The 16,357-nt window shown below is 47.4% G+C and overlaps 2 protein-coding genes, 1 long non-coding RNA gene and 2 other non-coding genes across 9 annotated transcripts; 3 read left to right on the forward strand and 2 right to left on the reverse strand.

The window, feature by feature from the left end:
• The first annotated feature begins 10 nt into the window (after window positions 1–10).
• NDUFB10 (NADH:ubiquinone oxidoreductase subunit B10) lies at window positions 11–3,519 on the forward strand. The gene is made up of 4 exons (XM_054041227.1): window positions 11–233; window positions 1,315–1,453; window positions 2,058–2,197; window positions 3,225–3,519. Exons 1-4 carry the CDS (start codon window positions 86–88, stop codon window positions 3,323–3,325), a joined length of 528 nt encoding a protein of 175 aa, XP_053897202.1. The 5' UTR covers window positions 11–85; the 3' UTR covers window positions 3,326–3,519.
• A 1,544-nt stretch (window positions 3,520–5,063) lies between these two features.
• On the reverse strand, window positions 5,064–9,424 carry RPS2 (ribosomal protein S2). Its single transcript, XM_054041226.1, has 7 exons — window positions 9,233–9,424; window positions 8,721–8,810; window positions 8,018–8,125; window positions 6,875–7,048; window positions 6,601–6,760; window positions 5,899–5,990; window positions 5,064–5,181 (listed from the first exon to the last, which is right to left on the reverse strand). Exons 1-7 carry the CDS (start codon window positions 9,401–9,403, stop codon window positions 5,101–5,103), a joined length of 876 nt encoding a protein of 291 aa, XP_053897201.1. The 5' UTR covers window positions 9,404–9,424; the 3' UTR covers window positions 5,064–5,100.
• LOC128845008 (small nucleolar RNA SNORA64/SNORA10 family) lies at window positions 6,137–6,276 on the reverse strand. The gene has a single exon (XR_008446596.1). It is a non-coding gene; the product is annotated as a small nucleolar RNA SNORA64/SNORA10 family (small nucleolar RNA).
• Window positions 9,425–10,965: 1,541 nt separating the features above from the next.
• On the forward strand, window positions 10,966–15,954 carry LOC128844291 (uncharacterized). 5 transcript variants are annotated; one of them, XR_008446463.1, is made up of 4 exons: window positions 10,966–10,984; window positions 12,366–12,505; window positions 13,541–13,987; window positions 14,998–15,954. It is a non-coding gene; the product is annotated as an uncharacterized LOC128844291 (long non-coding RNA). The 5 variants fall into 5 exon arrangements; XR_008446461.1 differs by lacking the exon at window positions 10,966–10,984 and adding an exon at window positions 11,175–11,213; XR_008446460.1 differs by lacking the exon at window positions 10,966–10,984 and adding an exon at window positions 12,106–12,259.
• On the forward strand, window positions 14,736–14,865 carry LOC128845014 (small nucleolar RNA ACA64). The gene has a single exon (XR_008446601.1). It is a non-coding gene; the product is annotated as a small nucleolar RNA ACA64 (small nucleolar RNA).
• Window positions 15,955–16,357: the final 403 nt, after the last annotated feature.

Consider the following 16,357-nt stretch of genomic DNA (forward strand, 5'->3'; position numbering starts at 1 on the left):
TTTGCCCCCACCTGACCCTCTCCCCGCTTTTGTAGGTGGTCGCCATCTTGTACGGGCCGCTGGGGAAGGAGACTCCGCCGCCGCCATGCCGGACGACTGGGACCCGGAGGTGTACAAGAGGCCGCCGGCCCGCACCCCCATCCCCGAGAAGCGGTCGTCGCTGCCGAGCCCGCTGACCATCATCAAGAGCCTCTACTACTACAGCGTCGACGCGCCGGTCACCTTGTTCCGAGGTAGCGGGCCGGGCCCATCCCCGCCCCCCGCCGGGCCCGGCCCGGCCCATCCCCGCGGAGCTAGGCCTAGCCCCGGGGCCCGCCCCTGGCCTGCTGTGGGGCAGGGCTTCGGGCTGCCCGCCAGGGGCTGGGTTCACCCCGACCCCGGGCTGGGTCCCAGCCGCCTCGGGGAGCCCCCCCCGGGCCCCTCTCGCTGCCTGACAGCGCCTAAGCAGCGGCTGTGGGAACAGCCCGCGGACCCGTTGCTGCCAGAGGGTCACGGGGGACCGTCCCCTCCGAGCTCCCATCAGAGCCACGGGCGATGGCTTAACGACCCCTGTTCTGCCCATCGCCTCCGGGGCACCTGGCATTGGCCCCGGTCAGAAGACCGGCTACTGGGCTGGATGGATCACTGATCTAACCCAGGATGGCCGTTCTTATGATCTGCCCAGGACGGGGCTTGGCGCTCCGGGGATGTGTCCCACTCCCGTCAGGCGCAACCGCCCGGGACCAGGTTGCTTTCAGTGCCATGTGCTCTCTGGAGACTCTCCCCTGGGGTATGCCCTGATTCCTTATCGCTTTTTGATGGAGAGTCATTTATCACGTCTGATACCGTGAGGAACGCTGGTCTCCCTTCCCTGGTTAGTTTTGAACTCTGTGATAGAAAATGTCAGACTAATAACCCAGAGGGCAAGTGACTTGGCTGATTTTGTGAAGCTTAGACATCCTAGTGTAGCATTTACTGTATTTCCATAGGGTTACAGCTTGGCATTCTCTCTGTAGAGTCAGTTCGGGAAAGTGAGGGCAGGTGGACACGCACCTATTATCAATCATTCCCGCCCAGTCAGTGGCACATAGGCTGTATAGAAAGTAACTCAAGATTTTGTTGCAGAACAAAATACATATTGCAAAATTCCTTTCATTTTTATTTTCCAAGTCACCCATACACGTTAGGTTATGGAGACAATTTGTGTCATGTGTCCTGTATGCTTTCTATCCTAAACCAGAACTGTACCCTGCCCAGTAGTTGTTTTAGTTGGTTCTGTCTATCTCTTTGATTAGTACCTTGAAGATTCATGAATGTGGTGGTTGACTCTTGCAGAATGGATGGAACGCCAACATGCGAAGAGAAGATATTATTACTATCATCGGAAATACAACCGTGTGCCGGATCTGACTGAGTGCTTGGAGGATGACTATGTATGCTTCTTTGAAGCTGAGGCGCAGTGGAGGAGGGACATGTATGTATATCTACAGCATGTTGAAGAAAACCAGTAGAGCACAGTATTTTTTTTTTGTCTTGCAATAGATTGCTTGGGATTGGTATGCAGCTTTCATGTGGTTTGAAGCTGCAAAATCATAATGGACACCCCCCCCCCCATGAAAGTTTAGAAGCCTGTTCCTGATTCAATCATAGCTTGTCACTGTAGATACTCCACACTGAGGTTTCCCCTAGCTCCTGCTCCAATTTAGGAAGCTTCTCTTCTGCTAGTAGCAAAGCCAATAAGCTTCCTTAGAAGCTTATTTCAAATACTGGGCAGCTGCTGGTGTTCCTCTATCCCTGACAGAGTTCCAAGTATCTTTTCTGCAGCATGCCTGAGTTGGGCTCTGAATAGAACCCGAAAATCACTACTGATTCTCCTTCTCTGTTGCCACTACATATGGCATTGCTGCCAAGCCCCTGCGGCTTGATTTTGCTTAGTTGTGCCTTTTAATTGTATCCCATATTAAAGCAGCTAATAAAATTGTCTCTTTTATCCAGAATGTAACTTATTACATTCTCCAGCTGCAGGAAGTTATTGCCACTGCTGCAGTCACACTGATCTCTCTCTCTCTCTCTCACAGGAAAGTTGATCAGGAAATTGTGAAGATAATTCAGGAAAGGGTAGAAGCTTGCCAGCAGATAGAAGGAACTAACTACATTCAGAATTGTGTAAAGGAGATAGAGCAGTTTACTCAGGTTGCTCAAGCCTATCGAGATAGATGTGAGTAAGGCCATCTAAGGCCTCTTAATTTATTTGAAAAATGTTCAGGTTTGACCGTGGCATGACTTGCGGGGGAGAGCAGGAGAGGATGTCGAATATCCTAAACCTAACCTAAAGATTTGGAGACTGGTGCTGTCGGCTCCTGAAAGAGGGACCATAGAGTAACTCTTCGATTAAGGCTCAGAAAGGAAGTATGGCTAAGCTTTGTTCAGAGCAGGGGTGGGCAAACTATGGCGGCCTGTGGGATTGCCACCTCTGTGGTGCCACAGGCCCCGTGCTGCCCCAGGAAGCAACCGGCACCATGCCCTTGCTGCGGGGAAGAAGAGGGCTCCTCACACTGCTCTTGCCTGTGGGTGCCTCCCCTGGAACTCTCATTGGCCGTGGTTCCATTCTCAGCCAATTGGAGCTTCGGGGGAGGTACTTACAGGCAAGAGCAGTGCGTGGAGCCCTCTTGGAGGTATCCTATCTCCTAGAACTGGAAGGGACCTTGAAAGGTCATTGAGTCCAGCCCCCTGTCTTCACTAGCAGGACCAAGTACTGATTTTTTTTTTGCCCCAGATCTCTAAGTGGCCCCCTCAAGGATTGAACTCACAACCCTGGGTTTAGCAGGCCAATGCTCAAACCACTAAGCTATATATCCCCCCAGAGCGGTGCAGGCCTGAGGGCAGACAGGGAGCCTGCCCTGGCCCCAGTGTGCACCACTGCCATCCTGGAGCTGCTCCAGGTAAGCGGTGCTGGGCTGGAGCCTGCACCCCTTGTACACCCTGCCCCCCAACTCCATGCCCTGAGCCCTCTGCTGCATCCTACACCCCTTGTCCTGAGCACCTTCCTGCACACCATGCCCTGGCCCTGCATGCAATTTCCCCATCCAGATGTCACCCTTGGGCCAAAAAATTTGCCCAACCCAGTTCAGAAGATGGAACTGTAATGAGGGGGGGTATTTATAACTGTTAATGTCTTCAGTGGGACATCAAGCTAAAGGGCCTGATTTGAACACTTCACAGCATTTCTTCTCATCTTGTTTTAGATGCTGATCTTGGTGCCAATGGAAATGCTAGAAAATGTTTAATGAAGCAGAAACAGAGAATGATTGCAGAAAGAAAAGCACAAGCACAAGCAAAAGACTAAGCTCAAATCGTCAATGTGTAGTATTTGAAGTTTAAGGTTTGAATACTGTATTGTGAGGGATTTCAGAGTGGTAGCTGTGTTACTTCTCATCGTATTATATGAATCTTCTAATGTACCTGGATGCTGAGGCTTGTATGAGTTGTATTACTCAACTGTACAATAAAGCATTTGCAGAGAACATCTCTGCCAGATAACTAGGTTCTAAAGCTTATGATGCTGTCAGCCTTGTGAAGAGGTGAATGTATTGAACTATGAGTGCCACTTTGTAAAGAAATATAAGCAAAAACATTGGCAGTACTCATCCTTGCACTGCAGAACACCACAGCATTCCCTTATCAGCACAGTCATGAACGCTACTAGAAAAAGGGCTCTGGCCAGTAGACCAAGCAAAATTGTTCATCTTTATAAATGAAGCAGGAAGCCTTCCCTTAGTCTGGCATGAAAGCTTGAACTAGAAGATTATAACTCAGGGAGCCCTTTCATGGTCAACTATATCAATGGATCAAGGATTTTTCATATTAATAGGTCATTTTAAACATTTAAGTCCATAAACCTCTACTTGATTTTCCCTTGGTCTCTTTTAGAAAGGCAACTCCTGATGCTTGAAAGCAGAGCACCTTTAGCCATGTTAACTGGTTGTGAGGGTTTTAACTTCTCCCAAGCAGATGACTTGGGAGTTTATTTTCCCCCTTAAACATTAACTGGATAAATGCATTATTTGTCCTTTAGTAATAATGCTCTATATGGAACTCAGCCATTGATTGCATCAAAGTACATTTCTTTCTGCCTTGAGTTTTCCAGTTTGCTCTGAGGATGCAATTTTTATGTCAAGTCTTTGAAGGTAATTACTGCAGTTGTCTCTTCAGATAAAGTTGCTTTTGACAGCTTTAGTGACTAGCCATGTGAATCACTACTACTGTATTGAAGAATTATCCCATCCTTGACTGGCAGAAAATTCTTAGTTTGCCTTCCAAGTAGGACCCTGTGGTCTTGATAGTCTTTAAAAATAGTTGAAGTACTTACAAGCTACTTTTGTATGGTCTACATTAGTCAGTCTGACTTTTCATTAAAGCTACCACCAGATCCCACAGAACAAATAAGTTTTATCTGATCTCATTTCTAGAGCAGCAGACCCTCATTAGTAGGGAAGAAGTTTCAGTCTGGGCCCACATCAGTGAGTAGGGGGGTATCTTTACACTAACTCCCAACAACAGTATTGTTTCAGACAGAACCTCGAAGATCTTCTGGTTTCTTTCAGCATCACTTAAGTGGGAGTCTTCAGTGCTTTACTTACATTTGATCTGTTTGGGGTTTTTTTTTTTAAAGTCTTCCTAAAAATTAACCATTAACAGTTTTTGTTTCAGTAATCCTGTTACATGCTGATCATTCAAACCTAATTCACTTTTCTCTGAGGAAAAGTGTTTCCTCTGTCCCACCAGTTATTGTAAGTTGTTGAACAAGTGAGCGCTGCTGTCTCTGAATTCATTTGTTTGGGCAAGTTAATCAGGAAATCTTACTTTTTCAAGTAGCTTTTTTTTTTTAAAAAGTCATTCAGATGTTTAGCAAATTAAGGATTAGTCAAAAGAAACTTTGGCTACTGTATCACATTTAACATATGTTCAACTGAACCTTTCACTGATCCATATCTTTCATGAACAGAGATTTCACTTAAACACAGAAATCCACATTGTCAGCTGAATCTGCATCCCCCCTCCAATGGATTAAAAATCCACCAAACTCTTGTTCACTTATCACTTTATTTTGTACAAAAACATTTAAGTTGTTGCCACAGCAGCTGCTTGGGTTCTCTGCACTGAAACTCTGGTGTGGGTCTTAGCCAGATGATCAGTGAATTCCTGCAAAAGAATGAGACATTTCACTGCCTTGAACCAAATGATGTTGCAGGCCTCACTGTACAGCGGAACCATTTTAAACTAAACTAGAGACTGAGTTTTTACAAATGTAAATGTATCTTTCCCTGAACCCTCCAAGCTCCCTCCCTCCCCATTTTATTCTCTAGCTACTTGGCATTCAGGAGATACCAATGACCAACTTGGAGAGTCCAGAGGAGAGCAACAAAAATGATAAGGTTAAAAACTAGGCATATTTAATCTTGAAAAAAAGACTGGGGGGGTACCTGATAAGTCTTCAGATATATTATGGGCTTTTATAAAGCGGACAGTGATGGTTGTTCTCAGTCCACTGAAGATAGGACAAGTAGTAATGGGCTTAATATGCAGCAAGGAAAATTTAGGTTAGATACTAGGAAAAATAACTAAAGGGTAGTTATGGACTGGAATCCCAATCACTGAAGGTTTAAGAACAGGTCAGACAAAACCTGTCAGGGATTGTTTAGGTATACTTGAGTCCTGCCTCAGCACAGGGGCCGAGCTAGATGACTGCTCAAAGTCTCTTCCAGGTCTACATTTCTATGATTCTATATGAAACCACATCCTCACTTTATTAACTGCAATAGAAATTTTAAGGAAGTCCACTCCTAATGAAGTCAGCCTTCAGGAGTTTGGCATGATGAACTCTGAGATGAAGAACAAATGCCCTGATTTAATTCTTACCTGATAAGGAGACTTGGTGAACACAGTCTCCTTCCAGAGGTCAGGGGTCAGATAACTGTAGGTCTTGGAGATCGCATCAAAGGTGGCTTTAGCTATTGAGAAAAGTCAGACATTGCACTTTGTGTTACACAGTACCGATGAGAGGCCTCAACAAAGCTGGGACTCCATTGTGCAAGGCACAATACAGACAGCAAAAGCCAGTGCCTGCCTCAGAATTTAATGGCCCTCAATCTAAAAAAAATGTAGAGTTTGAAAAGGAACAGGGGGACCATATCACACTGTCCCTCTGTCGTGCATATTGAACTCATTTTCTCTCTCTCTCCAATGACGACAATTACACTACTTCAGCCAAGTGTAACTGAGCAGAGCTGAGAGAATTTTGAACAGAACACACAGGAGGAGGATGTTTTATAATTCAATGCCTCAAAGCCTTTATTACAAGACAGATCTAACTTCAGAATACATTTTGGCAGGATCAATCTGCACTGTACAATCTGGTAGTATATTGGGCTCAATTCCTAGTTTGATAAGGGCTTTTAATTTAACATTAGCTAAAATAAGTATTAAATAAAACAGGTAATTTAGTCATCCACTGGGACTATATTACAAAGGCACCTAAAATGGCCAGAGGTACAGTATGATTTTAAGCCAGACAGTTTAAACTCCTAACAGATTGGACAACTGGCCCAAAACTTAACTTACCAAAGTTGCCCAGGGTAGCAGTACAACCCCTAGCTGAAGTATAGCAATCATCAATTCCAGCCATCATCAGCAGTTTCTTTGGAACAGGGGCAGATACAATTCCTGTACCACGGGGTGCTGGGATCAGACGCACCAGAACAGACCCACAACGACCAGTAACCTAAACAGAACAGCAGATTACATTCAACTAATCTATGAGACTATTTAAGCTCTAATAACTCCTTCATGCTTTGAAGTGCAGCACAGAGCTATAGTGAAGCAAATTAGTCTTTACCTTGCAAGGTACAGTATGAGGCTTGCCAATCTTGTTACCCCAGTAGCCTCGTCGTACTGGTACGATGGATAGTTTAGCCAAGATGATTGCCCCACGAATAGCAGTGGCAACTTCCTTGGAGCATTTTACACCAAGGCCAACATGACCATTGTAGTCACCAATAGCAACAAAAGCCTAAAATTAAAAGAAAAGCTTTTTAGCTGTGTATACATGTTGCACTTACAAACCTCCTTTCAATAAGAACATACCCTATCACCCTTTTACCACCTCAGACTACATCCAGCACAGATTTTGCCCCTTGGTTATGGTAGAGTCCTTTATCTCCAGCACTATTTTGAGAATCTCCAGTTTTCCAAACTTGCAGTGCAGAGTCTGCTGCAAGAAGTGTACAGCAACTTCAGAAGTGCAAAGAGGCCATTAAAGGCAGCCGATTTTTTCAATAGGGCAATACTCCCAACTATGCCACCATCCTTGCAGCTCCCCATACAGCAGGGGTGACTGGAACACTCCTACCTTCCATTTACTCAGTTACACACCACTCCAGCCAAATATAAATTACAGCAACTCCCAACTACTCAAATTTGTACCAGGGGGCTGGTAGGCTGTTAAACCCACTTTTACCCCCAAACCCTGTTCCTAAGCCAAGGACAATTCAGGTTGGAGAGAATTGGGGATCTTGATTCTTGAATACCCTCTGCAGCCACCACTTGGCCAGAAGGCTGCATTTGAAAACTGGCCACATAGCATTCCCTCTTTTGGACCAAATACAGTGTCTCCACAACACTCAGTTCCTGGTGAACCATACCAGTATCATGCAATATAAATGAATTATGAATTTTTGTAAGAGCTATTTATAAGGTTACATTCAGAAGGATATAACTGGTATTCAATAAATTAACACAACAGTGCTTATGAGCTGACTTCTGTATATTTGGTAGGTGGTCTCATGAATATCTATGATTTACCATCTAATAATTCCTATACCACCTAATGTTGTGAACACCAGTGAAAGTAACTGTAGATTCTTTACTATCCAACAACAATATATACCAGGAGAATAAGTATCACATCAGCCAAAAGATGGAACAGTTTCCAATTAAATGAAACAATCTGCTTCCACTTTAGTCAAGAGTGAAAAGCTACCTTGAACCTGGTACGCTGACCAGCACGAGTCTGTTTCTGGACAGGCATGATCTTCAGAACCTCATCCTTCAGGGAAGATACCAGAAAGAAGTCGATGATTTCTGATTCCTGCAGGAAGCAAAGTAACTTAGTCAATCACAGTTCAAAAGCTACCCATTACCTCATGACAGACTTAAGATGGTATTGATAGGCTTCCTGCAACACAGCACAGAAATGAACAGTTCTATGTACCAATATGGAGTGATAATATTAACATATTTTAGGTAAGATTTGAATAATCTACTATAGAAAACACAAGCTTTTAAATATTCAAACTATATCATATAATGCACAGTACAATCCAATGTACTTAAGTCATAATAAATGCGATTTGCGTTTTGAAACCTGTATTTTCCACTTTCATCAGAACACAGCTGCTGCATTGCATCAGGCATTATACTACCTTTACATAGCCTATTCCCAATAACTCAAAGGATGGCAGGAGACTCATTCCACTTGAGACAACTATGTAGTGTTCTATCACAAGGGAGCAGATGAATCCCATCTGTCAACCACTTAAGCCCTAAAGTAGGACAGATCTCTATAATCAGAGCTTCCCAACTGGCTAATGCAACACCTATTATATGATAAAAATAACTTGATTTGCAAATGTATTAGTATGAACTCTAATTCTGAGACACCTACACAATTCATATAGGCTTACCTTGATTGGAAGGGAGAAAAGATAAATCTCTTCAAGAGACTTGATTTTCATATCCTTGACTAGGCGACCAAGTTTGGTGACAGGAATCCACTGTAAAAAAGAAAACACCCAATAAATGTCAGTGACAATCCAGGGTGTCATAATCATTCAAGAATTATGCTGTGCCTCTTAGAGCTTATAAGTTTTTATTTTTCCTTTAGCTTTATCAGTAACATACTTTTTATCATTAAAGTGCAACAGCAATAGAAAAAATTGCTTTATGCAGAGCTTGAAAAACTTTTTAGAAAACCAATCATACAGTATCAATTTTCTATTAATAATCACATGATTATCAAAGTATAACAGAGCTCCCAGTTCTAACAATGCATTTGTCATTGGTGTCCACATGCGAGCATTAACACATGTAAACTTCACGAAACATTAAACACAGATACATGTCTTAGAACTACAGAGAGAAAGATGGCAGTCTTTAAAGACTTGGTAAAGATAACAGAGTTGACAAATGGGCTTACTTCTTTGTCTTCAGCTTTGCCACGGGCTCCACGCCCTCTTCCACGACCCCTGCCACGACCCCGACCACGGCCTCGGAGACCACTGCCAAAGCCACCTCGGAAACCCCCTCTTGCAGCTCCTCCTGCACCTCCCGCACCTCCTGCGGGAGCAGCACCGGCGTCGTCCGCCATTTGCTATACAAAAGGGACAAATACATATTTACTTGCACAACTGTTTAACGTACACACATTCTCACGGGCAGCGTAGGCACCAGGACCATGCAATTCCCCAAACTAAAGTGATCTGGTCTAAAGTACAAGACAGAGAGTAGGCCCCTTTTTAGCATTTGCTCCAGTCACGGCACTATCCCTAATCCACTTCAAACTAGTTTTTCTAAATAGATTCCTATTCCTTTTCCACAGTCCCAAGGGAATTTCAGCTCCCATTTCCATCTCTCCACCATCCCCAAATGGGGCACATCCTGGAAACGTTTCGGTAACCCATGGTCTCAGGGAAAGATGCCCTCAGCCCTTTTTAGAGTAGAGCTTTCTCTACACTCGCCTCATACTGCACCAGCTGTTATCCCCTCTTTTCCTCAGTCCAGCACTGGAGGCTGCCCCGTGGGCTCCTCGGAGAACACACACTAAACTAGCCGGGGAGGGGGGTTGGTTCTCCCTTTCACTGCAATACACTACTACCTCAGCCCACCAGTTCCTCCTGGGCAGAGATCAGGCCCCAAACACCCCAGATCCCTTCCCCTCCTCCCCCCGGCCCCGAACACCCCAGATCCCTTCCCCTCCTCCCCCCGAACACCCCAGATCCCTTCCCCTCCTCCCCCCGGCCCCGAACACCCCAGATCCCTTCCCCCCTCCCCCCGGCCCCGAACACCCCAGATCCCTTCCCCTCCTCCCCCCTGCCCCAAACACCCCAGATCCCTTCCCCTCCTCCCCCCGGCCCCGAACACCCCAGATCCCTTCCCCCCTCCCCCCGGCCCCGAACACCCCAGATCCCTTCCCCCCTCCCCCCGGCCCCGAACACCCCAGATCCCTTCCCCCCTCCCCCCGGCCCCAAACACCCCAGATCCCTTCCCCCCCTCCCCCCGGCCCCGAACACCCCAGATCCCTTCCCCCCTCCCCCCGGCCCCAAACACCCCAGATCCCTTCCTCCCCTCCCCCCGGCCCTGAACACCCCAGATCCCTTCCCCCCCGATCCCTCCTCCCCCGCCCCCCCATCCCTCCTCCCCCGGGCCCCAACCCCCCCCCGGCCGCCTGAGGGAGCGAAAACGGGTGGAACAGCCCCACCCGGGGCAGGAAATAGGCCTGTGCCCGAGAGGCGGACCCCCAGCAGAGGCTCCGCAGCGGGGCCCTGTCCCGCCCGGCCCGCGGCCAGGCCCGATGGCAGCGGATGCCCCCCCCCGTGGCAGCGCAGCCTTACGTGTTCTCTCAGACTAGAAGGCCGCCGCCTCGCGCAGCTGGCTATTTATAGCAAACGAGGTCTCGCGAGATCTCCTCGCAAGGGCGGTGGAGCGCCCCGCCCCGTAAATACAGAACGCCTGCGCCGCCTGCTATGAGTCGAGGTTCCCTCCCGCCCCAGAGCCCCAGCTGTACGCATGCGTGGCTAGTGGCGGAGGCGCCCCGGATCGAGCATGACTTAGACTCGCCGGGATAACATCCCCTTACTGGTGAACCGGCCTGGAGCAGCCCGGAACCCTGCGCTGCGCATGCGCAAAGCTGTCTGCAGGCCGCTCCCAGCAAGCACGTGTTCCGTGTTAGGTAAGTGCCTGCCCGCGTGTTAAGCAGCCTGTGGGGGGGGGGAGGGGGGACTTTTTCTGATTGTTTTTTAATTTCCCGCCGGAGAGCGTGATTGGCTCATGGTTGTGCAATCGGTTAAAAAAAAGGCTTTAAAAGGCTGCTGGCTGCCCCGTTCTCCTTCCGCTTGTGGGGCTTGCTGCTGCCGGCCCCCCCCCCCCCCCCCCCCCGCACGTGGCTGCCGGCTCGCTAGGTAAAGGGGGGAGGTCGGTTTGGGTGGTACGGGGGGGTTGGTGGGGGGAGGATAGAGCAGCCTGCGATTTGCCTGCCCTTGACTGGCAGTTGTACCCCGGGGGGGGGCACGGGCTGTGGGGGGTTGAGTGGTGGAGGGGGCACTGGGGAGATGTCACCTGAGAGGGACCCTAGAGTGTGGGCGGGGGGGGGGTGATAGGGAAGCAGAATGAGGAGGCGGGGTTCTCCTGCCCACTGGGGAATGTGAGGGGGAAATCTTGGGGGGGGGGGGGGGTGTCTGAAATAGGGGGGGGACAAGAATCTTGGTCTAATGAAGGGCGGGGTATGTGGGGCCCGGGTGGGCAGGTGTCTGACTGGACCGTGCAGAGCACTGGGGGGTTACATGCGCCCCCCAACTTCCCCTGCCAGAGGCCCCTCTGTGGCTACTAGCTGCTCAGTCAGTCGTCTCTGTTCCTTGGGTGGCTCTGACCTTCAGGCAGGCCCACAAAGTAGCTAGTGTGGCTAGGGCTGGTCAGCCTGTGACTGAGGAGCAGGAGTGGGTGGAGGTGGGGGGGAGAGACAGCGAAACCTAGCCCCTTCCTCATACTGCAGTGCTGGCAGGAAAATAGTGCACCAGAGCCCCCTGAGATCCTTGTTGGGGGATGGGGGGGGAGCAGATGCTGCGTGCAGCTCCCACTCCCCTACCCCAAGCTCCTTGCAGGCTGTTTGGGTGGTGGGGTGAATGTTGCATGCAAATCCCATTACCCTGCCCCAGCTCCCTGCAGTGGGGGCGGTGGGGCGGTCAGATGCTGCATGCAAGTCATCTTCCCCTACCCAGAGTTCCTTGCAGGGTGGGTGGCAAGTTTGTGAACTTTCTGGCCCACCCACTTGACACATCCTATCATGTTTCAGTTAAGCCATGCTTAGACGCCATTTTGAGGTTAAGCTAACAAAAGAGCAGTATGCTGCCAACAAAATGGGCAAAATATAGAAACAACTACCAAAAGGTGTGGGTAAAAGAAAAGGCGTTGGAAGATTGGATAAAGCCTGTGGTTGGTGATGACGACAGTAAAGCTGCATGCAAATTTTGTAAAAATCTAGATTCGTGCACATCATGCAGGGACTGGCAAACATAAAACAAATACAACACCATTTTCTTCTATGCACCTGACAGGTACTGGATTTACAGAATCAAAGCCTTCAACCACGATGCACCAAGCAGATTTAAATCTGGCCTGCTATCTTGCCTGCCACTCAGAAATTAGTTCCCTGGATCACCTTGGAGAAGTTGTCGGATCAGCGTTCGAAAAAGAGGTAAGTTTGCATTGCACAAAATGCATGGCGTTAATAAAACAATGTTATTGCTCCCTATATGTTCTCTGACCTCATCAGATCTTGGTGAGTCTCAGTATTCACTGGTTATAGATGAGAGCACAGATATTGTTGCAGTAAAACAGCTTTGCATTGTAGTGCGCTACTTCAGTTCCTCCAACAAAATTGTGTCTGCATTTTTTTGGGGATTAGTCAGTTTGGAAAGTGAAACAGCAGACGCACTTGCTACAGCACTGATTCAGTTTCTTGACCATGTTGGTCTGGATTTCAGCAGGTGTATTGGGACTGGGACTGATGGGTGTAGCATCATGATTGGGAAGAAAAGTTCTGTCTACACACATCTCCAAAGGAATGAGAATCTCAGTTTGATCAAATGTGTATGTCACTTTACCCAGCTGTGTACCAGTAAAACAGTAGAAATGCTGCTAGCCAATCTAGAGGCTTTTTTAGTCTCGCATTCCTACAACTGGTTTTATCACAGCTTCCTGAGATTTGGTACATATTCACCACTTGAGTAATCCCGGTAACTTGCCCTCCAGTCTTTCCTACTCTTGTATCAAGAGCAGCAAAGAGTCCTGTGGCACCTTGACTAACAGACTTATAGGAGCATGAGCTGCAGGACTCTTTGCTGCTTTTACAGATCCAGACTAACAGGGCTACCCCTTTGATACTTTATATCAAGAGTGTTGTTTCTAGAAAGTATCCCTTTATCTGATTGCAAACTCCTTGACTTCAATTTGAGTAGCCAGCCACTTGGCACTGTGTGCTGTTAATTTTGGAGAACTGTTTACTGTTGCTTTAGGAGATGCAAAGCTTGACAATGCTCTTGAAGCTGCTAAACAAGTACAGTTGAGACTTCCAGAAAATATTAATCTGTGGGAATCTATGTCTGTGTTAAGAGAAGAACAGGAGTACTTGTGGCACCTTAGAGACTAACAAATTTATTAGAGCATAAGCTTTCGTGGACTACAGCCCACTTCTTCGGTGTTCAGTCCATCAGTTGTTGTTCTCTTTCAGGGAAAACCTCAACTAATGACATCTCCATGCTGAAAATTTTCAAAGATGACTTGGGGGCCTTGGATGCACAGTATCAAGCCATCAACTTCCAGCAATGGAAGAGCACAGATGATGACAATGCGGAGCAGTTCTGGGTGGAAGTATACACTTTTCAAGACAGTAGCAGTGAACAGGGCTTTAAAGAGCTAGCCCTGTTTGCACTTTCCCTACTGAGTAATGCTGATGTGGAACAAGTGTTCTCATTGTTCACCCGAGAGAAGTCCAAGCACTGGAACAGGATGGATGACTCTGCGCCGTATACTGCACCTCCGCTCTAGGTTAAGACGACTGGGGATTTTGTTATCAGGATTTTGTCCCACACTAGGATATGGTAGTACATTCCCACCTTGAACGTTGAGGCAACAGAGACCGTGGAGGATGGAGAGAGTAAGGATGACATTTCTTAATGTACGTACACACCAATTGTGACACATTAAAATAATAATGTTGTTGTATGCAGCAAAACTGAACGACTGAAAAAATGGTGGAGTTTGTATAAACACCCCCACTGCCCTCCCTCTGAAAGGAGCTGAGCTTGTTTTGAAAGGGGTTGGGCTTGTTTCGAAAGGCAGTCCCCCCGCCCCCCTTTTTTTTCCCCCCACTCTTCTCTTCCTCCCCCCCCCCCCCGAGACTTGGCAACACTCTCCTACAGGCGAGCTCAAGGGAGCAGATCTCGGTAGCTGATAAGAGCAAGGGATGGTGTGGAGCCTGGCAGCAGACTGCAGAAGGGCAGGTTAGCTCCACTGTCACCCCAGGCGCTGTGCTGTGTTGGGTGACTGGGCATTATCGTCAGGGGTAGGGGGGGTCCTGATAGTGCATGCGGCGGGCATATGTCCAGGACTACACCTCCCAGTGTGCCCTGCTCCACCCTTCCTCTTTGGTTGTGGGCTGGCTTCCACAGAGCATGCTGGGAGGTGTAGTTCTACTGGTGCCTTATGGACTGGGGGGCCCCCAGTGTGTATAGGCTGCTAGGGACCTGCCCTTGCAGGGGATCCCACACTTCTTCCCGGGCTCTGCATGGAGTCCGGTGTCTCTTGGAGTCTCGCATTCTGGTGAGCTGGCTGAGGCCTGAGAGGCCACTTGTCTCTCCAGGGCCCTTTCCCCATTAGCACCAAACTGCCATCAGGCTGTGGTAGGGCACAGGGTGTTCTCTGGCACTGTTTGAAAATCACCTCTGGCTTCTGCAATGGCCTCTGGGGAGATCACCGTGCCTACAGCAACAGGAGCGTTAAGCTTATTGCCCACGGACCCAATGTGTGGGGAATAAAACCCATGTTCCTATAATTCAGGCCTATGGGAGGTGACTGATAATAACACTGTCGGTACTGTCTGGGAGGAGAGGGACATACTGGGGTGTTATTGTTTTAAGTCTGGTATAACTGGTATTTCTAATCAGAAATGTTTGGTTTGTCTTCCAGCACACACTGGGAGTCCGAAGAGCCATGGATCACACATGAACAATCGAGAGTATGTGGAGCATCTCAGCAACATTCCACATTTGTACCCCTTTCCAGATGAATATACTAAATGCAGATTGTTCTGCTTATAAATGGGACACTTTGAAGACAATCTCACTTAAACACTAATAGTCTTTAACGCTGAAAACATCTGAGTCTCCAGCCCTTATTCAGCAAAAGAAGTTGACCAGTAATTAGTATGTTTGCTTGCATGAGTAGTCAAATTGTAGTGAGTAATGCTGACAGAAGCATATTATGGTGGTGTAGTACAAAGCCCAAAGGTATAAGATGCTCTTTTGGTACTGCGTTGGAATAGGGCTATTCTATTTGTATTCCAGCAGTGCCTAGAGGCCTATAGTGAGACTGGGGCTCTGTTGTAACTGCTGTAGAAAGGTAATGGATTTAATGCTTTCGGGCAGGGCAGAATGTCTACGCAGGGGTTCTCGTGACCCCTCGGGGTTGCAAGGTGATTACATGGAGGTCATGAGCCCTCATTAAATTAAATTTCCTCCCCCCATTTTTAATTTATTGGGGGGTCAGAGTGTGAAAGGGGTCACCAATGCAAAAAGTTTGAAAACTGTTGGTCTACAGAATAAGAGGATGTTGTGCCCTGCTATAATTTCTGATGATTTAATTTGAGGCAGCAATTTAAAGGCCTTTATTTCCATATGTGCTACTCAGTAGTATCAAAGGGGTAGCGTGTTAGTCTGACCCTCTACTCAGTAGTATGTGTGGCAGGGGAAATGCTGCCCTCTAGTGAGCAAAACCACTTAAATAGGATGCTTAGAGAAAGTGGGGGCCTGGTTACTGTCTGGACACAATATGTCAAACTTATTAGAATGTCTTTCAGTTGTAAAAATGCTGCTTCTAGGGGATGGTATAAATTTCAGTGTGTAATAAAATATTTGCTTACTGACAGTTTTTGGTTTCATTCATTAGTCCAGTAAACCACTTGCTATTTGCAGTGTCTGTAAGAGCAAATCTATCTGCCTCAGGCTGTTCCTTCCCCAAATTGTCACCTTTCAAAGCAGCCTTAAGAGTAGCCACGTGTCTCTGCTTTTTTTCCAAATGGGGTTAAACCTGGCTAGAGTATCTTTGTAATTGGTTTATCAAATGCTTTACTGTTAGGAAGTAAATGATCACTAGTCATAATTGTGTTTGACACTTAATCTGTGCGCATAAAATTAGCTTTTTTCGTCGGCTACCTGAGGCAGCAATGTGTTAATAAAATAGATATTAAAAGTCGATCCTACCCCTACCCAGTTAGCAGGGGTGTAGCATAATTAGCGGGCGTAGGGGGTAAAACCTGATGTACTGGCCC

Source organism: Malaclemys terrapin, chromosome 10, assembly GCF_027887155.1.
Source record: "Malaclemys terrapin pileata isolate rMalTer1 chromosome 10, rMalTer1.hap1, whole genome shotgun sequence".
NCBI classification, from domain to species: Eukaryota; Metazoa; Chordata; order Testudines; family Emydidae; genus Malaclemys; species Malaclemys terrapin.